At 53.0% G+C, this 25,908-nt stretch overlaps 1 protein-coding gene across 3 annotated transcripts in view; it reads left to right on the top strand.

Annotated features, from left to right (window-relative positions):
* Positions 1-25,908, top strand: part of PKNOX2 (PBX/knotted 1 homeobox 2) — a 229,807-nt gene that overhangs the window by 145,559 nt on the left and 58,340 nt on the right. For all 3 annotated transcript variants that reach the window (XM_036449445.2, XM_036449441.2, XM_036449442.2), the window contains exons 3-4: positions 5,840-5,948; positions 17,162-17,301. In XM_036449445.2, the coding sequence (XP_036305338.1) occupies positions 5,862-5,948; positions 17,162-17,301 (227 nt within the window). In that variant the 5' untranslated portion in view covers positions 5,840-5,861. The remainder of the gene's footprint in view (positions 1-5,839; positions 5,949-17,161; positions 17,302-25,908) is intronic.

The following is a 25,908-nucleotide window of genomic DNA, read 5'->3' as shown; positions in this document are numbered from 1 at the left end:
GTTCCCTGGAGACCAGCATCATAACAATAGGGCATGACCGGGCGCCACCTCCCAACCAGCCTTCCCAGAAAGGTAGCAAATGACAATGGTGGCCAAAGGGCCCGAGCTGCCCTCTGTCTTGGTTGTCATCTCTGCCTCTGGCAGGAAGTCCGAGCAGAATTATTAATATTTCCCACGAGAGTTCTAAGCTGGAACCGGAAGGGCACCAGGGGAGTGGCCCTCCTGGCTGGGGCATCCTGCAAGGACTTGGGCTCTTTAGCCAGCCAGCCTTTAGGACATGTGATCAGCAAGAGGACCTGACCCTGAGCCCGCATGCTGCTCACTTCTCCCACCCGTCCTCCCTTCAGTAACAGACACTCTGTGTGCCCCCTGGCTCCCACACCACACTCTGCGCCCACTTATCAGACTAGAGAACTACCATTTGCCCCAGCTCCCCAACGTCAGGAAGATGGGGGAAGCAGCATCTGCTAGGCCACCAGCAAGCAGCTCTGAGCTCTGAGCACCTGGGTGAAAAGTCACAGGTCAGTGTTCCACCTGCTATGAGGGGCGGACTCCTGGGGAGCAGACCCCTTTGCCATCATTCCTCTAGGGCCCTTCCCTTGTCCATCATTGTGAAACATATTAACCAGACCTCCTCCCATTTGAAAGCTTCCCAGTCCACCCCTGCCCTCTCCACCATCCCCCACTGGTTTCACCTGTCATTGCCCAGGGCTGACTCCACGTGCTCACCCACACACAGGGACCGTTGGGGGTGTGATTCTGGCCCTTACCAGGTTCTTCAGAGAGACCTGGGTGGGTGTATGTCTGTGTGTGTGCACGTGCTTGTGTTTCTTTAGATAAATCCACAGTCACATGAAATCAGTGACAGGTTGACACCGTTATTTCAAGATTCATCGCTCCGCGTTGCCAGCATAGGAAGCCCGGCCAACTCCTTCCCACCAACAACACTTTTTTTTCCAGGCATAATTTATAGCCAGGGGGTGAATTTGTTTCCAAAAGATGAATATCACACTATCAGCAACAGCTGTCTCTCATTTTTATTTGTTTTTAAATTTGACTCAAAGTCCAATTCTCTACACACCCCCGAAGCTGTAAATCCTAAGGCGGCTGATTACACGATTTAGTAAACAGGTTACATTATATAATGCAATTAAAGTGGGCTCCGCGGCGCCACCTACAGGCCGCCCATGGGAAGGGCCTGGGCCGGAGACCATCCTTCTGGACCAAGCTCTCTGGGCTGAAGGAAAATAAACCGACTGCGCCAGGTTGAGGCAGTTACTCCGGAGGGAGAAGTTGAAGCCAGCCTGGTTACTAATGCAACCTTTTGGGCCCTCCTGCTGAGTTCATTGTGTTATTTCAGCCTCCTGCAAATCTGTCTAGACGTCAGAACCCAGCCTGGGCAGCTGGTCCAGGGGCCAGCCGCAGGGTGGGGGTTGGGGAGTGAGGGAGCAGTGGTACCCCACCTTGGGGCTGAGAGGGCTCCAGTTCCCCTGCCTCAGGGGCCTCCTTCTCTCACTTTCAAGCTGCAAACCAACAGTCTCCCATTCCATTCAGCTAACCTTGCATTCAGGGCTGACTGTGGGCAAAGACTTCCAGAACATTCTGGTGAGATCCCTCACTTTGCAGTCCGAGAGGGAGATTGACTTGTACAGGCCATAAGGAAATGGGGGAGCTGGGTGTGGATCCAGACATTCTGACCCTAAGCACAGGCCCAGATCATGAGAGTTCACAGGTGAGGAAACTGAGGCCCAGACAGGGAATGGGACTTCTACAACCTCTACATGTAGGAAGGGAAGGAGAATAATGAAAACACGGCTGGTGGATCGGAGGGCAGAAAAGAAGGGCTTCTCTGGGGCCCTGGGCAGTGCCTCCTAGTGCCATGCTGGGAGGGAAGGCAAGAAAGGAGGGAGGGAGAGAGAGAGAAAAGGGAGAGGAGGAAGGAAGGCAGGAAAGGGGGAGGGAGGGAAGTCAGGTGGCCTAGGCCCACTATTCCCTGCCCCATCCCTCTGCCCTAAACTATATTCTTCTTTAAAAAATATATATATTTTATTGATTTTTTACAGTGAGGAGGAGAGAGGGATAGAGAGCTAGAAACGTCGATGAGAGAGAAACATCGACCAGCTGCCTCTTGCACTCCCCTACCGGGGATGTGCCCGCAACCAATGTACATGCCCTTGACCGGAATCAAACTTGGGACCTTTCAGTCCGCAGACCGACGCTCTATCCACTGAGCCAAACCGGTTTCGGCGCTAAACTATTGTATATTCTTTAGATGAATTAGACTCCATGACGTCAAGGATGGTAGCTTTCCCAATGAGTTTGGTAAGAATGAGTCACCTAACAGAAAGGAGAGAGGACTTACTTCTTTGGGAATAAGAAACTGGACCAGCAGGGGATGGAGGGTGGACAGTGGATGGAGAAAACACCCCTTTCAGAGTCTGAGAAGGTGGCAGGACCCCCAACTTGTCCTCGAGCCCTGGTCGGTCTGGGGCCATGAGGTGGGACAGTGGAGAGCCGAAGGGAAGTAGTCCCTTCCTTCCCTCTCCCGCTGTAGGATGGTGGGTCCTCCTAGCTAAGGTCCCAGCTAGGGCAGATGCCTCAGGGGCCAGCTGGCCAGAGAGTCCCCAATTAGGCTTTCTCATCCTTCAGGCCCTGAGCCCCCAACCCCAGCACCCCCCCCCCCAATTACTGGGCAGCATTAACCCCTTGGTGCCCCCGGGCCGTTAATGGAATGTTAATTGGCCTAATAGGTTTCATGTCAACAAGTCCTAATGAGCTCCTTCCTAACGAGCTGGGTCTTTCTGTGTCTAAGCCTGTTTGTCAACACGGCGTTTGGGCTCCTGACTAAGGGCCTCCCCCCCACCCCCCCACCCCCTGCAGGGCTGGGGGAGCTAGAGAGTCAAGTCCGGGAGGCAGAGAGCTGCCCGTATCTACCTCCTAAAGGGGTGTCCTTCCACGCCCCTCACCCACCCAGCCCAGGCACACTGCCTCTCGGGGTCCTGGGTTTGGAAAATGGCATTTGTAGCTCTTTTTCTGACGATAATAATTCAGTGACATGAACTTTTTCTTCTTGGCTATCACGTGGGGCCGAGTGCCGCGCGAGGCTACCTCCCGAGGCGAGCCTCCCGGCGGTAGGACGCTGCCCTGTGGAGAACTGCGCCTGGCGTGTCCTCCATCTGCAGTCTTGGCCCTGCTCCCTCGAGTGCCCTGGTGTTTGGTAACAGCGCTGGGGCCTCTGGACAGGGCGCGTGGCTCTCCCAGCCCAACAGACGCTCAGAAGACCGGGCTGGGCGGCCTCAGGCCAGCTGCTTCCCTTCCCCCTCCCAGAGGGTGGGTTCCCCAGAGGCCCCGACATCCAGATGTTGCCCAAGGAGCTCCCACACCCCAGCTGTGAGGCCCTGGCACCAAAAGGCAGGCCCCGACATCCCTCTCCAGGTGGTCCCGCTTAGCCCTCCCCCCCCCCCCCGATAGCCCCAGGCCTGGCCAGCAGGCTGTCCCTGGGACGGGCAGTGTCTGTGTGGTGGGGGCCAGTGAAGAAGAGAAGGTGGCACCATCTCCTGTCCCCCTCACTCAGGTTACCAGGGCGCTGCGCCTGAGTGAGCAGAGAGGGAAACTTAAGCCCCTGATGAAAAGGCCTTCTGTTCTCTCGCAGGAGAAGCCCAGAGTTCAATGGGGCAGTGGTCTAGTGGCCTGTGGTGACCCCAGAGAGGGGGAGGGGAAGGAGGAGGGGCAAAGGCCATCTGCATCCTCGGGACAGTTTTCCTGTGTCCTCCGAGGCAGGGCTGGCTCCTGCTCCACGGCCTGGCAGCCTCTGGACTGGGCAGTCTCCACTCAGCCTGACCGTGGTTGTTTGTGGGAGCAGATCACCCGTAACCACCCCTCCTTACCCCAAGGCAGGGCAGCCCTCAAACTGTGTGAATATTTCTAGGGACAGCGGACCTGACTTCCCATTCACTGGACAGTGAACAAAAGAATCAGATTAAAAGGTTCTCTCTTTAGCCCAAATCCTCCTCAATGCACTTCCTTCGCTATGACTTTTTCATCCAGGAATAGTTGCCCCTAAAACTGCCTGTTGAGCTCTCACCCCAGATTCTGCCCCCAGACTCCCTCTGCTGGAGGCTACTGGCACTGCAGCCCACAGAGGCACACTTTCTTCCAGCAAAGCAGCATCTGAAATTGGTGTTCCCGGAAGGACTCCGCCTTTGCCTTTGGGACCACAGATCCATCAAAATGTACCTCATCTTCCAGAGTTCCAGGAAAGGCTGAACCTCCTCCCCGCCCCCCAATCCATATTCCTTTATTCCCTCAGGGTCCAAAGAGAGCTTCCACACCCTCCAGCACCGCTCCCGCACACAGCTGACATTTAGCAGCATTGTTTGAATGAATACCTGGGTTTCCAGTGCTTTCCCACATGCACTTAAGGTCAAAGCATGCCTTCAGAGACAGGTCAGCCAGAACTGATAGTTCCTCCTCTTCCTGGAAAAGAACCAATGCACACACATGTACTCACGCATGTACACAAATGCACATGCATACACATGCATGCCACATAGCACCCTAGAGACCTTCCTCTTTACTTAGGCAGCTCCAGAACACCCTCACATCCCCCCAGAATTCAGGCATGGGACAGTTTTGGAGGCCCTGGGGAGGGGGGCTCAGGAGAGGAGGAGAAGAGAAGGATGTCTGAGGTTGTGCCCACAAACATCTTTAGCCATCAGCACCCTCCACCTGGGTTTCTTGCCTCACAGCGACATGCCTGTGGTTTCTAGCTCTAAATATTTCAGGGCATCTTCTGAGCTACACAGCTCTCTGGACATCCTGTTACCCTGGGTGGCACTGCCCGGCTAGGCTGTCTCCCCTTACGGCAGCTGCTTCTGGTTCAAGAAGAAAACTTGAGGCCCAGTGGGGTCAGCTTGCTTGTCATTGTGGGGTGGGGGTCAGGGACACAGTAGAGCAGACCAGGAACTGGGAATCTGGAAACTCGGGTCCCCTTCCTGTTCGCTAGCACCCAGCACCCCAAACACACACCTCACTCCTCTTGGCCTCCATCTCCTCGGCTGTAAGAAGGGGGATGGCCATTGGGCTCTGACTCTGTGTTGAATGAAGCCCAAGGAAAGTCTCCCTTCCTAGAATGGGCAGGCACCTCTGTAAGCCCTGAAACACACACACACACACACACACACACACACACAGAAAAACCCACAGGTAATAGGCACACACATACACACCTAGAAAAACCCACAGGTGATAGGTACACACACACACACACACACACACCTAGAAAACACACACACACACACACACACACACACACACACACACACACGTTGCTTCCTCCACCCTCCTAAGGGAACCAGAGCCCCACGTCCTTTCCCACCACTAGGGGGTGTGGTGAGCACACCCGGGAGCAGGAGCCAGCAGAGAGGTGGGAACTGGAGTTGGAAGGGCAGAGGCCTGAGGCCTCCCTGCCCTGGCAGTGCAGGTGGCTGCTCTGAAGGCCTGGGAGAGGGAACGCACCTTGTCTTGTGGGCACCCGAACAGCCCCACTCCCCCTGTGCTGCCACCAGCCAAGCCTCTGTCCCCTCCCCTTGCTCCCTTCAAGCCTCAACCCCAGCTGATGCTGAGATAAGCATGGCTCTTACAGGTTATTTTACATCTGATTTGAATATTGTTTCTTTCAAGTCAAATCTCTCAGCAAGCCCCTCCCAGGCCTCTCCTGGGCTTTCACCCTTGCAGTGTCTGGTCAGTCCAGGTGGCCCAGCCTGAGGAGATGCCCACCGCTGGTTCCCGGGCTCCCTGTGCTCAGTATTAACGTGTGGCCCCCTTTCTCCTGCCACAGATCCTTGATGTGAATCAATCCCATGATGCAACATGCCTCCCCAGCCCCAGCTCTGACGATGATGGCCACGCAAAATGTCCCTCCCCCACCCTACCAGGACAGTCCACAGGTGAGTGTCCACCAACCGATGGGAGGGGTGCGTGCCTTCCAGGGGCCGAGGGCAGGGCCTGGTGGGTCTGCGCTCTTCCCTGGCCAGCCTGGGGAGGCCTCGCTGGAGAGAGCTTGGCAGACACTGGAAGGGAGGTCATTGCATTTAACAGATACGGGGTCAGCTCTTACTCCCCACTCACAGCAGACAGCAGACAAATGCTCCAAACCAGGAATATTTGGTAAACTGAGCCTGCCTTTGAGTGTTTGGGGAAACTTTTAAATTAGAGGCCCTTTTAGACCAGCACCTAGTCATGATCACCGGAGCCCCTATGTCCACCTTCTCTGTCTGCCCATTGGAGGAATTTCCCTTCTCTTCAGGATGTGCTCCGCTTCTGTCTCTCTACGCCCTGCAACCCTTCCCTCTGCTTGCATTCCCCAGGGGCCTCGGAGACTCCAGCTTCTCCTCCTGGTCTCTTCGTCCCTCTTTGGCTCCCGGAAGCCTGGCCCAGCTTCCTGGTTGGGCTCCTGTAGGCCTTGCCCTGATCGCTTCTAACCTTTGCCCCCCCCCCCCGGTTTCTCCCACACCTCATTCTCCGAGGCTCTGAGTTAGCCACGATGCTGCGCTTCCACAGCAGCCTCCAATCTCTGACCGTGACCTTCACACTGTCCTGTTCTCTCTAGCCTGGTCTCACAAGTCAACATCAATTTGATAATTATTTATCGTATGTCTGTCATGTGAAATGCAGCCGGCTAGAACATTCATTCATTCATGGAGCAAATGTGTCGTGAGTGCCTATTGTGTGCCAGGCAGCATTTCCCACTCCTTCCCGTCGTTGCCCTGCCCTGGTATCCCTGCATCAGACACCTCAAACACAGCCGTCCTCGTGGACAGCCCAGGGCTGGGCAGCATGAAGGGATTAGGGTGCAGACACAGGGCAGGCCCTGGCTCCCCCAGTTTAGCGTGAGCTCTAGCAGTTACACTAGCCATCCTGGTATCCCCCGGAAACTGCGCTTTGCAGGGTGTCTAGCAAGCCGGCCACCACTGACTCCTCTGCCTGCAAAAATGCAAGAGCACTGGGCATTCACCAGCCGGCCAGGACGTGTCCTCTGTCCCCACCCTGCCCCCACGCATAGACTCCATGCTCCTTCCTAGTCTCCCTGCCCTGCACTCATACCCAGCAAGCACTGGGCCCACGGCAGTAGCTTTTCGTGAATGACTGCAGGCTGGCCTTGGCATTGACACAGATTGCTGTGTGAATGCTTCCGGGTGAGCCACAGTCGGCCCTTTCCCTCTGCAGAGTGAGTGGGAAGCAGGAGGCTTGGACTAGGGGAGCCCTGGGAACCAGGCCTGCAATGGGGACAACATTCTTCTTCTCGGTAGACACAGGCATTGCTGGGGCCGGGGTGTTGGTAAAGAGCAGGAATTTGGGGTGTTCCTTTACTGTCTGGAGGCTGCTCTCCAAGGGCCACAGTAGCAACGGGCATGGCAATGGGGCACTTCCTGTGCTTAGCAGGTGGTGGGCACAAAGGTCCTCTCCACCATGCCCAAGGCTCAGGGGCTGACTGGGGTGGGCCAGGAGGTCCAGGGCACTGCATTGGCAGCTGGCAGCAGCTGCCTCTCCCCAGCCTGTTTTGCTGCCCCGGCAGCTGGGCGAAGTTAGGGTTTGGTGGGGATTAGCAGGAGGGCTGCAGGAAGGGCCTGTGCTGCCCAAGAATGCTGATCCGAGAGTAGTTAAGTAGAGGAGCCTCAGCACAGAGCGGAGCTTAACAAATCCCAGTTGCTGGCGGAGGGGGTGGGGGTGGGGCAGCGGCCCTGAGGCGCTCTGGAAGCCACCAACGGAGCAGGTGTAGCCTTTTGGGTGAGAAATTGAAGCTCCAATTCCCCAACAGGGACTGTCCCCGGGCTATGGCCTCTGAGGAGTCACCAGTACTTCACCATTAAACTACTCTCAGAGAGGTAGGAAGGGAGGGAGGAAGTAAGGGAGAGAGGAAGGAATGGAGGAAAGAAGGAAGGAAGGAAGGAAGGAAGGAAGGAAGGAAGGAAGGAAGGAAGGAAGGAAGGAAGGAGGATAATTTGCCTGGGGAAGCCACACACCTCTTTGTGACCTCAGAGATCCAGGGCTGAAGAATCTGGTGGGAAAGCACAGCATCCATAGTAGAGACTAGGCCAAGGTCTGGTGTCTTTATGGCCTTGGCTGGGCCACTGGGCTATAGCGAGATTACCATGGGCTTCCCTGGGCTGGGCTGGTTCCCAAGGAAACCATCAGGATGTGTGTGTGTGTGGGGGGGGGGGATCGTGTGAGGAGTTAGGGCAGCAGTGGAGTAGGTGGGAGGGCAGAGGGGTTGAGGTCGCCAGAACCTGGGCTCATGGGGCACAGAGTCTATGAGGAGTGCTAAACGTTGAGGCCAGTTGGCTTTTGGGGGGCCCTCCTCCCCACTCTCGGGGCTGCTGAGCGTGGCTTGCCCATAGGAATGTCTTCCATGTGGGTTTCCTGCGGGGAACTTGCTCTGGTCCCCCTGCCTTCTTCCCACCAGGATTGCAGAAGGCCGATCCTGCTTCTCGGGGGAGGCCCTGCCGCCCTGCCCCGCGGTGCTCATTCTCTGCGAACGCCAGCTGCTCCCTGGCGCTGTGTCCTCAGGAAAGCCGGGGCCAGCGGGGGGCCTCTGGAAGGATGCCCACCTCCTCCTCCTTCCGGGAGGTCTCATCTCATTACTGTGGGACCCAGTCTGACTTGTCTCCTCCAGGCCTGCACAGCTGAGCACATCTCTAGGTCGCCTCTCGGAAACCCAGTTCCTGACACTGTCTAAGAGGACAGCGTCTGACGAAGTCCCCAAAACGAGAAAGAAAGCGAGAGGCAGCGCCCCTCCTGAGACCGGGGCAGCCGTTTTAATAACGTTCCCCATAGCGCTGAGGGCAAGCGGAGCAGAGCATAATCTACTCCAATGCACAGGAGGACCTCACTTTGGAAAATTAGGAATCTGCATTGCAAAATTCCCAAGCCCCGGACCTTCTTTATTATAAATTAGAAAAATTTTTTTTCAAGGCAAGTTTTTAACTTGGCAATTTCATTTTTGAAGTTTGGGGAATAAAGTTATTAGCATGGAGGAGGCTTTCTCTCTCCTCCCATTTGCATAGAGCAGCATTCGCTGTATGGGGCGCACCACGTGGATGATGCCCATTCAGCAGCCGGCCCTCAGCCCATTTCAGCCCAACGTGGGGCAACCCGTGATTGCTCGTGAGGATGTCACTCTGTGTTTACTGTGCACTACAGACAGACCTTACGCTTAGAAAGCGCTAAAGCAGCGACCACTGGACACATCCTGTGGCCTGCTTCTTCCTGCTGGGGCTTTCTGATAAGTTCCACCAGGGTCGCACCCCTGCTGCTGTCTAACCCCAGCGCCTCACCTCCCTCAAGGTAGCTGGGCCCTTGGTCCACACAGACCTCCCTGAGAGCAGGGGTGTGTCACCTGGGCGCCTGCAGTTCTATGATGCTTGTCCCATGAAAACATTGTCTTCCGGGAGACATGTGAACTAGGTGTGTGGGCCTCCGCCCACTGTGTTGTATGAATTTCTGTATCACCGCTTCTGTTCTTCCGCATCTCTGCCACCTGCCACCTGGACCCCCGACCCCCAGCCCTCCTGCCACAGCCCAGCACCCCGGTTCTAAGGAACTCTCCAAGTTACTACATTCTCTACTGTCTCTCCCTCCCAGAATCCTCATGGTGACACAGCGGCCCCCTTGCTCCTTCTAGGCATACAGCCCTTATTCATGTGCTCTCTCTCCACCTCTGAAAGGTCCTTCAAGTTCTCCCATTTCCTGTAACATTCATTCCACATGCAACCTTGTTGACCAAGTAAAGTTCTCCCTCTGGTACCTCCACTGGCAATTTCAGGAAACCCTCTGGATTCACCAGCTCCTCCACCCTCACCTTACCCACACACAAAAACCCACCCCCACGCTTCCTCAAACATACACACATACACACTGTTCCTCAGATATCTTTGCCCTTGGCTTGTAGGAAGACAAATCCTGCATCCGGTCTAGATGTGTGTGTATTTAGGGCTCAGTCTTCCTCTGTCTGCGTGGCCCCCCGCACATGGGGCTGCGTGAGCATTAGACTAGAAAGCGGAAACCTTGGTGGGGTCGGCCTCACCCACCAGGCGCAGCCCCTATGAATGAAGGCACTCAGTTGACAGTTTAGGAACAAGTTGAAGGGTAGGTAGGTAGGTGCGTATGTAGCATGGCTTGATGGTGGGTGATATCGAAAGGGTTTGGCAGTTCCTCAAGGATGTGGCCTCATTGTTGACAAGAGGGAGGCGGGGCATACAGCCAAGACTTCAAAGCTGTCCGGGGAGCTCATGCCAAAAGTCAATTATCTCCTTGGGACCCTTGGGCAAAAGCTGTGTTCATCCATCCCCTCCACCCCTCTGCAGCCCACGGATGAGGAGAATGGTGTCCAGAACCCCAAGAAACTGTGCTTGGAGATTGGGGGTCAAGGTGATGCTATCCTACCTTCTCTGTCACAGGGAGGCTGAGCTGGGCCAGCATGTTAGGGAGGCCAGACCGCTCCATTCCTCCAAGTGCCTCCTCACCCTCCCTATCCCATCCCAGCGCCATTCCCACTCCGGTGGGTCGGTGGGTCGGGAGCAGCCATCCTGTGGAAGCTGGACCTTTGATCAGTCATTGGGGTTCCCATGCTGATTTCACAGCTGGATGCAGAGGGGGTGGCGAGGGCCCCCTGGCTGTGAATGGCCCCTGCCCGGGCCTTGCAGCTGCGGCCACAGAAGCTGGTTCAGATATTTTCACACTTTGCAGCCCTCTCATCTCTTTAAGGTCTGGAGCCCCCTGCCTTGCAGGCCCTCTGCTCGGCTGCCTGTGAAACTCATTGGCTTTGCAGCAGTGCAGTCAATTCAGCAGCTTTGAAGGTCCCCCTAAGCCTTTTCTGCGGCTGTGATTGACAGCTCTCGTGCCCCTGGGGGCAGCACCCCAGGGACCATCTGGGCGAACTGCCTGCCCTTGCTTTGACTCATCCACACAGACTCCAAACAGACTCTCCTATTTCTTTTCTTATGTTCGGCTGGGTTTTTCTCTCTGTGCACCGTGACCTCTCTCCCTGGCCGCTGGGGCCACCAAGGCCTTTAAACTGGACACATCCCTGAGCGCCAACTCACTTAAGACTCAGAGTCCTCCTGTGTAAAAGGCAAGGCAGCCTCAGGCCCCACTATGCTCCTTTACGCCCCCATTTAGGAGAAGGCGGGCCAGCCACGAGGCTTGCGAACACTCCCTCACTCCAATGGCCTTGTCCAGGTGTTTTATCCAATAAACTTGTTATCTGAATTCTGATATTTACCCAGAGAACAGAGATTTTATTGTCTATCCTCTTACTACCAAGCAGCATGAGTGCCCTCAACAGCTACAAAAATAGTTAATGGCCCAAGTATACGAAGCTTAAAATAAATCTGGGAACAGGTGGTCAAGTAGCCACTGGCCCAGGAGCCTGAGACGCGCTGCCCCCCTCCCCCAGGAGAACTAGGAGCTCCGGTGTCTGCCTGGCCTGGCGGGAGGGGAGGGGGGATGATTCGTGGCCCAAGGGTGTTTGCTGTTCTTGGAGTTCTGGGTCTGCAGGAGGAAGAGTGGGATGACTATAGAGTAGAAACGCAGGAATCCTAGGCTCTGTCCCAGCCCTACTGCTGAGGAATTGTGTAAACTGAGGCGAGTAATTTCAGTACGATTCCTTCCATTCGCTCATCCATTCAGTACATATTTTTTATTAGGAACACACTAGACATATCAAATATGTGTTTCCAGATCTAAACACCCCCCCCACACACACACACACACATACTGTGCACACACATTGCGATCTGATACACCACTAAGGGCCTCCTAGAAATCACTGGTTTGGCACTATTACATGAGCGAGGAGTCCCCTAGAAATGGGTGGAAGGGTGGGGCACATACAATTTCTAGGAAAGTGCAATAGTTGGGAGGAGAAAGACTCAGGTCCAAGTCCACGGCCTCTCTCCTATTAGCCACATGTCAGCAACACCCCAGAGGTGCAGGCAGGGCCAGCGAGCATTTACAATCTCCTCTTGTAAACCACTGCCTAGAAACTCTACTAAAAGTAATTAGTTCGTTAAGACCCCATGGTACGCCGCTGAGGAACTCTCCCGGGGTCTGTTCTGCCCAGTCAGCCCTGGGATCAGGTGTAGGTGACCCACGTCTGCTGTTGCAGGAGCCTCTTTAAGCTACATTGGGCTGGCCTGGCTCTGCAGCCAGCCCTTCCTGCTCTGCACTGACTGAGTGGGGGAGCCCTGGGGGAGCCCTCATTGACCCCATCCCTTTTTGGATCGCTGAGCCTTTTAACACATCACTCAGCCCCTCATCCGGTCAGTCATTCAATCATTTAACAAACACACCGGGAGCCCCCCATGACCAGCGTGGCAGTGGGAACTGGGAACCAGTCCACAGGGAGACAGGCTGATAGGGCCCCATGGTGTCACAGGCGGTAGGTTAACACACATACAGACCAGGCAGGGTCATGCTACCTGGGTTGGGGACGTGCAACATTGGGAAAGGCCTCCTGGGAGACTAGGGCTCCGGCTGAGCTGGGAAAGGAGTGGCTTCCCCACGGCCAGGGGGGGGGGGGGGGGGGGGTGACGGACATGCCCTGCAGAGGCATTCCAACACGAATAAGAGCACCTGAAACTGGTGTGCAGCTTCCCAGCTTCCCCTCACTCTGGAGCATCTGCTCACTTCCTGGTCAGACCAGACGGTCAGCCCCCAGGTCTTGCATTCCTGTACGCAGAGCTCTCGGTGTGGAGGTGGAAGAGTCTTTGGTTTGCAACATTTGCTAACTTCTGTGGTGCAAATGCTCCCACCGCGGACAATTTCAAGCTACCCATGCAATGTTAACCATCTTGCAAAACTCCTGAAAATTTATGTTGGTTTTCATGCCCAGCTGATGTGGCTCAGTGGTTGAGTATCGACTTATGAACCAGGAGGTCCTGGTTCGATCGATGATTTTCTCTCATCATTTGTGTTTCTCTCCCTCTCCCTTCCTCTCTGAAAACAATTTTTTTTTTTTTTTTTAATTTTAAGTTGGCTTTCCTAGGCCAGAATCAGGGAGCTCTAAGCAGTCATTTAACAGTCACACTCTGTCCTGGTCCCTGCAATCTCTCTGTTCCTGCTCTTCAGGCTGTACTTCTAGGTAACCAGCCCCAAATTCCCCATAAGTCACCCATCCCCCCGGCCCCAGACCTATGGACAGCTGCTGGGCCTTTCGCTTTGAGCCCCAGTTCATGAGGAAGGGTGGCTCTGGCTAGAAAAAGAAATCGATGTGGAGATGAACACATTCTCCAGACCTGGAGGAAATGCAGAGTTTGCCGAATTGGCCCCCAGGAGCTAAATAAATGAGTCACCATCCTCCCAAGACTAGTTCTGCTCTCTCACCCCTCCTGCTTCTGAGCCCCCGCAGCAGCCTCTCAGCCGAGCCTCTTGGGATGCGCAGGTGTGGCCACCTCGGATTACACTTCATTCTGTGCTCTCCTCTATAACCAGAAAGGCCTCCCTAACACCCTGCCCCAAAAGGAGAGACAGAGGAGGGGGAGCCCCTCCCCTCAGCCCTGTCTCCTACCTCACCTTCAAGTGCACAAGGATATTCCCCCTGAGTGGGCAGAGCAGGGCACCAGCCTGGCCTGTATTTCACCCCTGGATGGGCTGTGCAGACACAGCCTCACCTTGCTGTAGGAAAGAAGCATGTCCTGGAAATCGCGTGTTCAATAGCAACACCACCCTCCACCCGTGGAGCACTTCTGAGCTTCCAAAGCCCTTTTTCCCCACGGTGCATCATGGGATACAAGCCCCACCCCAGCTCTCTGCAGCGGGTAGTGGTCATTAAAGCACCCTCCTGGTGTCCCAGCCTGTTGGTGTTGGAAGGGACTTCAGATGCCATCTCACCCAGCCCCCCACCTAGAAAGCTTCCTGACCCTGCATGGGGCCCAGCTGATCAGCCTTCTCTGCATGGCCTCGTAGTAGTGGAAACTCCACCCCCTTTCCCCTGGTGGCAGTCCATCCTGCATTGAGAACTAGAAGGTGGGAACTTACCGGGGTTGAGCCCAGATCTGTCTCCGTGTTATATAGATCTAATGCACTGTTTGTAATTTGATCCTTCGGGGCATACAGGATAGAATCTAGAATCAAATTTTTTTTTTTAAATATATTTTATTGATCTTTTTACAGAGAGGAAGGGAGAGAGATAGAGAGCTAGAAACGTCGATGAGAGAGAAACATCAACCAGCTGCCTCTTGCACACCTCCTACCGGGGATGTGCCCGCAACCAACGTACATGCACCCGACCGGAATCGAACCCGGGACCTTTCAGTCCGCAGACCGATGCTCAACCACTGAGCCAAACCGGTTTTGGCTAGAATCAAACTTTTCATTCACACAACTCAAAGAGAGGCTTTCACATCTCTCCATCGTCCCCCTTACACATTTCAGATTCCTCCCAATAGTCCTCAGACGGCGCAGTGCAGGGTCCCTTCCCCGGTCAGTGCTCCTCTGAGTGTGCCTCCTGCCCCTGGCCCAGCACGATGGGTGGCACTGGTGGCTTTGCGCAGACTGGGCCTCTGAGCGCAGCATTTGCTGAGGCCAGTTTTCTCATTTGTTTGTTCGACAGACATATTACACTTTGGACATAATGAGCCTGCTGTCAACAAAAGCTGCTGCTGAACTGTGTCTCCCCTGTTTGGCACTTAAAGTATTGATTTTTTTTTTTTTTTTTTTTTTTTTTTTTTTTTTTTTTGCCAAAGTGCTAAAAGTGTTAAGTGCCGAATTATTAGATGAAAATGAATCTTGTTAGACTCAGAGTGTTACCAACATCTTTAAAGACCTTTTGGATCTGTTTCCTGTCACCCATGTTTGTTAAGCATTTCGCTAGACATCCTCTAAGCATTGAAGAGGAGGGCCAGGCAGAAAGCATACGCCCTCTCCTAGGAGCCTTCCTCATGCTGATACCAACTCTGCGGCTGTGGTCCTTTGGGGGAAGCTGGGAGGTACGAGGTGAGGTCACTTACACTGTCCATGCCTACCACGTCTGCCCCATCTGCCAGCTCCGAAGGCGTGTTAAAGCCAGGAGCTGAGCCTCCTAGCAGGCACTCGGCCCTGTGACCCCAGTGCCCAGCACAGGGACCGGAGTAGCATTTGGAGAAACAATCCGTTGCATTTGTGAATGAAAGAAACTGGCCCAGGTCGAGGTGAGCATTAGCAATATTTAGTATTTCTGAGTCCACCTTCTTTCTCTGTTTTGAAAATTGGAACATTCATTTGTACTTTCTTCCTTACAGCATCTCTTTAATACTCGTGAATCCTAAAAGGGCACCAATGTGCTTACTGATAAGATGATAGGAGGGTGGGAGAGTTAAAGGATTTGCCCAAGGCCCACAGCTACCAGAAGGCAGCAGGACTCCGGGTTCCATGGAGGCTGTCCAGCCTCCTGTGCACTGGGTCTGAGAAAGTTCCCCCAGCTTGGCCAACAATAGTAAGGCTATTTCATCCTAACAAAGGAATGATGGGGACACAGTATAGTAAAGCAGATATGGTTCTTTTATAGTCCCAATCTCATTCACTGCCCATAATTCATTCATTCGGTTCACTGGTTCGACAAATATTTATTGAGCCTTAACTAGTGCCAGGCAGAGTCCTTTTGTCTTGGGGGCAGAAGAGATTTAACTAAGCAAATAGACATGTAGCGCATGTCATGATAAGGGCTATGACATAAGGCAGAGGAAGGGCATTGCAAGGGGCAAAGGGGCTCTTTACTCTGAAGATGTGATGCCTGAGCAGAGACTTAAATGGAGAGAATGAGACAGCAGGTGTCTTGGGGATATTGGCACCAGCAATACTGTGCTGTGTTCATGGAAGTACAATACTTTTCTCCCAGAAAGCAGGGACCTGGATCATATGATAAACTTTTTAGCTATAAAATATCTACTGCCTTTGCAGTGGATTCATTCATTTAACCTCTCGTTTATTTTCTCTACAAACACTAAGTGTCTACTCTGTGTCGGGGGATGGGTGCTGGACGAAGCGTTAGTGCAGGAGGCAGACAAATCTATGAGCCCAACGGCACAGAGGGCAGCGCTGTCTCGGTGCGACGGACAGGCGAGACATGTCACCATTCATGACATTTGAGGGATCCCTCTGACCAAAGAAAATATAACCTAAAAGCATTATCTTCTGTAATGATGGTTATCAGAAGTTTTAAAGCCATTTAAACATTTCTTCAAATGAAATCTTATACAGGAAATTCAACATAGCATATTAAAAGGAGTTTCTCTGATTATATATATATATATATATCAAGGCCGTAGAGGCACCTTTAAAGCATGTAACAGGATGAAAACAACTGCTCTAAATATTTGTGAGAGCTGAGAACAGAAGCCTGAGCAGAGTCACTAAAATCTGCTTATCTTCACGTGGTCAACCAAATCTGGGGACCATTCAGTTTTCTATTGAAACCTTTAAAACAGTTACCTCTGGCTTGTGTTACATGCAATAGACCTGCCCACATGAGAACATCTCAGCTATTTTTTCCTCCTCTCCAAGTTAGGAAACTTAACACTGCCCAGTACATCCCAGGTGACTCCTCGGCACAATTTAAAGGGCTTGGTTTGGGGCTTTTTTTTTTCCGGCTTCTGGACAGAGGTCACCACCTTAGTTTGCATTAAGAATCATCTCTTAAGATATATATATATATATATATATATATATAATATATATATATATATATATATAATTTATATATATATATAATTTTTTTTATTGATTTCAGAGATGAAGTGAGAGGGAGAGAGAGAAGCGTCAATGATGATAGAGAATCATAGATCAGCCATCTCCTACATACCTCTGACTGGGGATCGAGCCCACAGCCCAGGCATGTTCCCTGACTGGGAATCAAACCATGACCTCCTGGTTCATAGGTCAGGAGCCACACTGGCTAGGCAACAATCATCTCTTTTAAAGTGTGCTGTGTACCACCTGGTTTTGAATGGCCCTGTGTTGTTCTCCAGCACATTCTCATGTGAAGAAAGACCTGCTTTCTCCCGACTGTAGCGCATATACAAATGGACACTCGTTATACACTCACCACAGGCCACGGCAGCCCTAGCCGTTCCAGCCAGGCGTCCTGGCCACACTAACCGCCACCTCCTCTTTCTTCTCTCTGCAGATGACGGCAACTGCTCAGACACCCTCTAAGGCCCAGGCTGTCCATATCTCCGCACCCTCTGCTGCTGCCAGCACTCCTGTGCCCAGTGCCCCCATTGACCCCCAGGCCCAGCTGGAGGCTGACAAGCGAGCTGTGTACAGGTAGGAGACACCCCAGCCAGCCTCAGGCCCAAGTTGTGAGAGATGAGACTGCAGGCCAGTTGTGGGGCTCGGCAAAGACAGTGGCCAGCAGCTACTCCCTTCTCGGCCTTCTCTCTCAGATCAATCTGGAGGTCCCTCAGCTGGCCACTGGGGTTACGGCAGCCCCTGGAATTGTCTAGTGAGGGATACGAGGGCCTGGGCAGTATCTTCCAGTATCTTCTTCATCCCTGTTGGGGAAACGAGCCCTAATGAGCCAGAAACCCTCCATTCAGCAACCAGGCAGCTGCCTGGGGACTGCTCTCTGCCTCATCTCACTGTTGCCTTTACTCCAGCAAGAAGCTCTGCGCATCTATTGCACCGCCTGGCACTTGGTATGACACCAGCTTTAGTGTGCCTGCTAGCCATTGGCAGAGCTTGTTAAATTCATGTTGTGGGCTCCTTGCTCCTTCCTGAGTCCATAGGTGAGGCTATAGCAACATGAACTTGTGAAAGCATGCCTGGTGACTCCAGTGCAGCTGGTCCTGGAACCACATTTTGATTCATGGTCATCTTGGGATTTTTAGCAACAGGCGTTGTGTGTGGCTGTGTAGGTCCTGGCACCTCCCCCAGGTGGGGGCAGAGAGCAGGAACTCATTCCATCTTGCTCTGCACCAGCCCATGCACACACACACACACACACACACACACACACACACACACACACGTAATGGTCCAGAGGGCGGGAAGAACTCAGGGAAGTTCCTGTTTATGTCTGTGGCTGGGAAGAAGCTGGCATCTACTGAGAGCAGGAGTGAACGAGGCTCCAGCAGGGACTGAAGAGAAGATGCCTGGGCCACACTCGGTTCTGCGGCTGGACCCTGGCTCACGTCCGCTGTGTGAGCGTAGGCGTTCAGGTGCATCAGTGAGCCCAGCTTACCTCTGGCTGGGCCACACTGCAGCAGGTGCTAACGCCAGCAACATGTGCAATGGGCCACCCAGGGCGGAGAGGAAGAAGATTGATTTCCTCTTCCTCACTCCCCACCCCCCCAGATGACAGTGCCTTTATGGTAATGGTGGCGATTATGGCTGTTATTATCATTATCGTTGGCATTATTTTTAGTTACTCAGATGAGCTGAGGGCCTCTAATGCTAACAGTGGGGAGTCCAGAACAGTGGGCTCTGATCCGTAGATCCTGGCACAGCGGTGCTTGCCAGGCCTGAGGAAAGATACATCACAGGGCCTGCCCGCCCACCCCAATGCACAGGCCCGGCCCAGCTGCCTGCAGGCAGTAAACTCCACCTTGGACCCCAAAGAACAACAGGATCTGATTCTAGGGGACAAGTCAGCCTCCCCCATCATAGGACTTGGCATTCCTGTCATTCATGCCCTCCTTCCCGTCACACTGTTATTGACCCCCTGCTATTATATGTGCCGGACTCTTGGGAAAAGAGGAAACCCCTAAAAAGATAAGAGCATGGGCTGGTCTCTTGTCTCCCCCAAAAAGAAACCAGCACAGCGGTCAGAGCTCTAACAGCAGACGCTTCACAGACAGAATGTATGAGTTGGATCTTCAAGGCCAGTAAGAGGGCTCCCAGGAGGAGCAGCGGGAGGAGGAGGAGGACCTGCAGGCAGGATAGACCTGATGTACTCTGGGAATGCCAGGAGCCAGAGCTGGATGTGGGGAGATGCAGCTTCATCACCATCAGTAAATGAACTGTATGGTGGCTGGTGCTCTGTGGGGTGTGAGAAGGAGAGGAGAGTACCATGGCCTCCGGAATTGCCTGGTGGCCATCGGTTATAGCCACGAAACTCCATAGATCACTGCTGCCCCGAGGAGGGGCACAGCAAGCAGCGTGGCAGCACCTGGGAGCTGATTAGAAATGCAGAATCTCAGCTCCCCCAGCCCTCGGGATGTGTGATCTGCCCTTTACCAAGACCCCAGGCGATGCGCATGTGACTGATCCTGGCACCTTCCCAGAGCCCTGGGGCTGGGCCCTATACTGAGCTCCGATTCAAGCCTGGAGGGATCCCCAGATTAGGGGTGCACTGGTCTCCAAGCTTTAGTGTTGCAGCAGGGCCTCATCCCCAGGTGTGATAAGGGTTCATGAGACAGCCATGTGAGTACCCGGCACCATGTCTGGCTCAAACCATAGCGATCCGCTGGCTCCCACCAATTGCTCATAGCCCTTCCCAGGACCCCAGGCTCCTTCCCCTTGCCCCTCACCCCCAACCCCAGGCCAGGCTGCAGGGGACACAGTCACCTCCCCTGTGGGAACTGCCCATCAGGATGCCACTCCTTCCTGTTCACCTTCACACCCAATCTTCACCTCTCCCTCAGGCTGGCCACCCCACAGCCCTTGGTGTCTGCCCAGATTATCTCTGCAGGTGGCCCCCCAGCTGCCGGGCAAACATGGTGACCCCTGCATCTCAGAACATCAACACCCACAGCTTCTCCACTCTGCAGCCCTTCCTGCCTGCCCCCTCCCACAGGTTGTCTCTCACACCACACCTCTCCCATTAGTACCAGCCGCCCTCTCTACAGCCCTCCTACATGACTGGGAGGGAACTCAGCCTCCAGGAGGGCGGGCAATTTTAATTAGATTTGCCTGCCACGGGCAGTCCGGCTGCTCCGGAGCACTTCAGGGAGTTGGTATTTCATGTCAACAAATGCAATGAGACCCTTTTGACTCAGATTAGTGCCCACACTGGCTTTTGGGAGCCCCCACCACAGCCCCTCTCAGGACTGTAGGTGAAGAAAGAGTAGAGAAGTCCCCAGCCCCTGCAATGTCAAAGGGAGGCGCACCTGTGAGGGTGGGAGCCTGCTAGTCCCCTAAGGTTTGCAGGGTTGTGTTTATGTATGAGGATGTGTTCATGAAATGTACTGGTTTCCTTTGATATGGACTGTGTGTGTGTGTGTGTGTGTGTGTGTGTGTGTGTGTGCAGGGGCAGAGGGGAGGCCCGGTCTGTCTTTAATTGGATCAGACCAGAGCATCATCTGGGCTAATCAGCCAGGCAGCCAGGAGTCCCGCTCAGATTAATGACCACAGTCTAATCTGAGCAGACACGGTGATTGGCTGTACATCGCGGGTAATTGTGTTTGTGGCTCGGGAGCAATGCTGAAGGGGCCTGAGAAGGAAACCCCGCGCAATGGGGACCGCAGGCTTGGACCCACTCAGTTCTCTGCTTCCTCAGCCCCCACCGCAACCCCAGGATTTCCCCCAAGAAGTTAAAGTGTAGCTTGAGCCGAGGCCCCATCTCCGTGCTGCCGGACAGACGGACGGGTGTTGTCTGGGACCTGGCAGTGAGGTTGCCAGCAGCACAGAAAGGGGCCAAGAGGGGAGGTTAACTCGGCTTCCACACTCCCTCCTCCCCTCCAGTCTCCTTCCTTTCCCTTTGAAGTGAGTGGGTTCCCATGGAAACGATGATGTCCTGGGGAGCAGAAGAGATGCAGGGAGCTGGCCCGGCCAGGTGCGGTGGTGGAGGAGGAGGCTGTCTTTGCTGAGACTGCTCAGGAGGTGCTGTGGTTCTCACCCCTAAGGCCGAAAACCTCTGAGAACCCACGAAGTGGCCAGCCTGGCGCTGAAGAAGTGGCCTATTATTGAAGGGAAATGCCGCGTGGAGGTGTGAGCATCGAGAAAACAGCAGGCACTTGTGCTTTGCTTCTCCATTAAAAATGCTAGAGAAGTGAGCCGCAGGTCAGACGGACGGGGTGAGTGGCTGCTGTACCCTATACAGTTGACCCTTGAACAACACAGGGGTTTAAGGGTGTTGACCCCGAGGCAGTAAAAAAAAACAACTATAGCCGAAATCGGTTTGGCTCAGTGGTAGAGCGTCGGTCTGCGAACTGAAAGGTCCCAGGTTCGATTCCGGTCCAGGGCATGTACATTGGTTGTGGGCACATCCCCAGTCGGGGATGTACAAGAGGCAGCTGGTCGATGTTTCTCTCTCATCGACGTTTCTAGCTCTCTATCTCTCTCCCTTCCTCTCTGTAAAAAATCAATAATATATATTAAAAAACAAAAAAACAAAACAACTATACCTTTGACTCCCCCAAAACTTCACAACAGTGGGCCCTTTGCATCCACAGATTCAACCAACTTCAGAGAAAAAGCAGTATATTTGATCCACAGTTAGAGAACACAAAGTCGATAATGTAAAAATTCTGTTTATTTGATCCGCGGTTGGCTGAATCTCAGATAAGAAACCCGTGGATACAGAGGGCCATGCATTTATTGGAAAAAATCCACATAAAATGGGGCCCGCGCATTTCAAACTCATGTGGTTCAAGAGTCAACTGTATTTTTCCTTTGTGGCATTACTCATAATGGAATTGATGGCGTTAGCATCATTTCTGTTTTTCCCACTAGATGGTTAACTCCGCGAGGGCAAGGTTTGTGTCTGCCTCACTCACTGATTTATTACCCAGTACCTTAGAGTCAGCCGCCTGAATAATGTACTAGATCAGTGCTTACTGAATGGATTCTCTAACCCGGCTAGGCAGTGCCCGTATGTAAACAATGGTTCTAGGCTGCTGTGCTGGCAAACTGGCTCCAGGGGCCAAGGGGAGAGGAGAGCACTGATTTGTAGCCCTGGCTGATTTCCAGTGTAAATGCTCCCATCGTGGCCCATTTTGGGTTCCAATGTGATGCTGCTAAACAATGTTGGGAGGAGACACACCGCTGGCTCTTGCCAGGCTAAAGTGAAAACCTGCACAGGTGCCCGAGTCCCAGGCACGCAGTCTCTGCTCTAAAGAGCTCAGCATGTCTCACCACCACTTCTCTGGAGAGACTTTCTTTGTGTCTGTAGCCACGATCCTGCATTCATTGGTCTTCACTGTTTTGTCTGGTCTACTCCTGGGTTCTGGGTTTGAAATGTTCTCTCTTTAAAAATTAATACTTAGGACAGTGCCTGGCACAGAGTGGGTGCTTTATAAGAATTTGCAGTTGTGCTTTTTTCTCCTTGACCCCAAGGCAGGGAGTTTTCTCCCTTCTAGATTGTACCCAACATTTTCCGTCTGTTTGAGTAAAGCCCTGTCATCACCCCCAACTCCCCTACCTTCTCCAATTCCAGTCCTTTCCTGTTTTATCCACTGACAGACTTCTTCCTGGCAGCCCTCCTTCCCCCAATCCTGCCAGGCATCAAGTCATTCTTCTGCCTCTTTATTTTCTCAGCTTTTAGAGTTGTGACCTTTCCACATAGCACTCCCAGTTCTTCACATCAGTCTCCTCTCACAAACCACAAACTCGGACCTTCTCCCTTCGTGTGTGACCTGCTGTCCCCTTCTAGTCCAATAAAAGCAACAGACATTTCCAAGCCCTGTTTATATCACTCATGCTCCTGTCTCATCCAAACTGAGTCCCTCTAGAATCCACACTCATTTGGGGAAAGGTCAGAACAGGGCAGTGGGCGGTGTTCAGATCGCTCCCTAGCAACCATCCTTCTGAATGAAGGTCACTGACGTTCTAAGCTTGATCCTGATAGTCCTGTAGCTCAAGGTGCAAATGCAGCAGAGTGGCCGTGCTGGGCAGCCGGGCGAGATCCAGAAATAGACTTGGTGATAACTGGCTTCATCACCTTGAGCATGTTAATCTCTGCGAGCCTCTGGTTTCTTAACTGTAAAAAGAACATAGTAATATCTAGACTAAAATGAGATCTTATTTGATATTACCGGACCCTCAGACCAGTGTTTCCTATGTAGACCGGGATGGGGGTATTATAAACAAGGGCCAGCTTGCCTCCCCATGGCCAGTGGATGTCCCTGTGGCCTGTCTGAGCTGTGAAGGGTCTAGTGCATTCAGAGAGGTGGAATCCAGGATCAGGATCGTGGTTTTGGACTTAGATGGACAGGGTTTACCTTCTGGCTTCACTGCTAGCCTGATTTCCTCATCTGTAAAATGGGGCTAAAAAATAGTGCTGTCTCTCCATCAGGATTGTCATGGGGATTGAATGAGGTAATGCACAGAGATCACTTGGTACGGAACCTGGCGAATGAAGCACTCTGCAGGCATCAGCCGCTGGTAGAGTAAATAGTGAGAGGCGAGGCAGCAAGAGGAGGCAGGAAAGGGCACCCAGTCAGGGGCTCTTCCCACTGCAATTCCAACAAACGTGTACCGAGCTCTGCTGTGCATCAAGCGTCGCGTTAGATGCCAGGAAGGGTTCAGAATAAGGAAAACTTCACTGTGAGGAGTGGGAGGAAGACAACATAAAAAGTAGTGTCACATAAACTTGGCACATGGAATGGGCTCAGGAAAGTATGTGTGGAATTGCCTGCAAGCTGCCTGCCATGGTGCAGTGTGGGAGAGTTGCACTGCTTTTCCTAAGGGAGGCGAAACCCACCGGAAATGATAGCCCAGCTGCCCTTCCCAGACAGGACTGGAAGACGGGGTGGGAGGAACCCCAAGTTTGGGGCTGGGCCTGCTGTGACTGTCCTCGTTAGCAGCACCCCGGCCAGGACCCTGGGAACTGGTACTTCCTAATGAAGTGTCTTTGAGGGAACTCTTCCACCTTGTGACCAAAGGGTGTTCTGGCTCCAGGGAGCTGACCCTGGGTCTTAACCCTCCGTCTTCCTTGGTATCGGCCTTGGTCATCCCTGGAACAGCTGGGCGAGGGGCCTGAGGATGGTGTGGGAGCAGTTCAGCCATTCCTAGGAGTTTAGATGCTCTAGACAAGATGCTGGGTGTCAAAGCTCCAGGCTGTATCCATCCTGGGCTTTATGGGCAGGGCTCTCGCAGACACCCCTGGCGTTTGAAGCAGGTGGCCTAAGAGCTAGCATCCCAGCTGTGGCCTGTAGTCAGGGGAGTGAACCCACTGGAGCCATAATCTAAGAGTAAAACCATGCTCCTTGCTCCATGCTCCTTGGTACCAGAACAAGCCTGTTTCCTGCCTTCCTAAAGGCATCTGCAGACCCCGTCCCAAGCCCAACCTCCACATCCTGCTGGCGGGCACAGAGGCTGCAGCTGCCAGGCCCAGGAAGCAGGTGTGTTCAGAGGTGGTGGGTCCTGCTGCTCCCACAGCTCACCGTCTGGCCTAGGCAGAGCCAAGAGTCCAGGTACCTGGAGAAGACAAGGTCCACCAGCATGAGATGCAGAACCTGGAGTCTCAATGACGTTCCTCCTCACGAGGTCATGTTAGGCTTGAAGGAGATAACGAATGCTAACAGTGCCCATGCTTGGCAATAGAGGTTCAGAGTGAAGGACAGCTTTGCTGGCGAGGAGTTACAGCACTAGACTGGCTCTGCCCCATTACCAGAGGGAAGTCATCCAGCAGGCGGGTCTCCTGCTAGTGCGATGGGGTGGGTGGGTGGGGTGGAAGGAGACTGGCAAGCAAAGTCTGGGTGTTCTCACTAGGGCTGCACTAAGCCAGTTTTACCATTCTTTAGTACCACGCTCTGATTTTCCCAAGCACTGGTCCATTTTGTGGTCAAATGCAAAGATCATAAGACTGAGACTTCAGTCTAACTTCTGACTCTACCATTTGGGCAAACCATTGAACCTCTTTAGATAAGCTTTCCTCTCCCACCAGATGGGTGTCAGATGAGAAAATGAAAGGTATATAAAGATGTTAAAGCCTGATCCCTGGCTGGGTGGCTCATTTAGTTGTAGCATCCTCCCATGCACCAAAAATGGGTCATGGATTTGTTTCCCAGCCAGGGAACATACCTAGGTTGTGGGTTCAACCCCCAGTTGGGGTGCATACGGGCGGCAACCAATCAATACTTCTCTCTCACATCGATGTTTCTCTCACTCTCCCTTCCTCTCTCTAAAATCAATACAAATATATCCTTTAGTGAAGATAAAAAATAAATATGTTAGCCCAGCCAGCATGAACATCGACTTATGAACCAGAAGGTCATGGTTTGATTCCCAATCAGGGTACATGCTGTGGGGGGCGGGGAGGTGTGGATGCAGGAGGCAGCCAATCAATGATTTTCTCCCATCTGATGTTCCTCTCCCTCTCCCTTCTTCTCTGAAATCAATAAAAATATATAAAAAATAAAAATAATAAATAAATAAATGTTAAAATCCTGTCCAAACACAAAGTACTATTAGGAGAGCAAATTCTTTTGGAAACTGGTTTGATGAGCAGAGATTCTCTTCGGCTGCAGCAGTCCTGATTCTCGAAGGGACAACATGGCAGTTCAGTTCTGAGGCCCCAGGATACACGTGACTCAAGGACAGTAGAGGGGGGGAGGGGGAAGGAGAAGGATGAAGTGATTTCAATAATCGTTCAAAAACAGTACATAGATGTGGAGAAGAGCGTAACATTTGGAGTTTGGATACCCAGATTTAAATTTCAACTCAAATCACTTACTAGCTTGATGTAATTATTTAACCCATGACACTTCAGTTCGCTGATCAGTAAAATGGGAATAATAAGAATATTGGATGTTTAAATGCAATAAGTAAAATGGAACAGCACTTTGTAACTTACAGAGTGCCTCCCAGTGACCAAGGCACAATGGACAGAGCTCCCCTTTTCACACCATCCCTTCCCCTGAGGTGCTTTCTCTCTGGGGACTGGTACCATCTCTGGTGGCTTGGGTAGGAGCTCTGACTGGCTCACCCTAGCTGCCTACCCTCAGGGAAGATACTTTCTGTGCCTCCGGTATCTCTCCTTACAATGTGGGG

Source organism: Pipistrellus kuhlii, unplaced genomic scaffold (assembly GCF_014108245.1).
Source record: "Pipistrellus kuhlii isolate mPipKuh1 unplaced genomic scaffold, mPipKuh1.p scaffold_m20_p_20, whole genome shotgun sequence".
In the NCBI taxonomy this organism is placed as follows: domain Eukaryota; kingdom Metazoa; phylum Chordata; class Mammalia; order Chiroptera; family Vespertilionidae; genus Pipistrellus; species Pipistrellus kuhlii.
The sequence above is the reverse complement of the archived record's forward strand: the minus strand, read 5'-3'. Positions and strand labels throughout refer to the sequence as shown.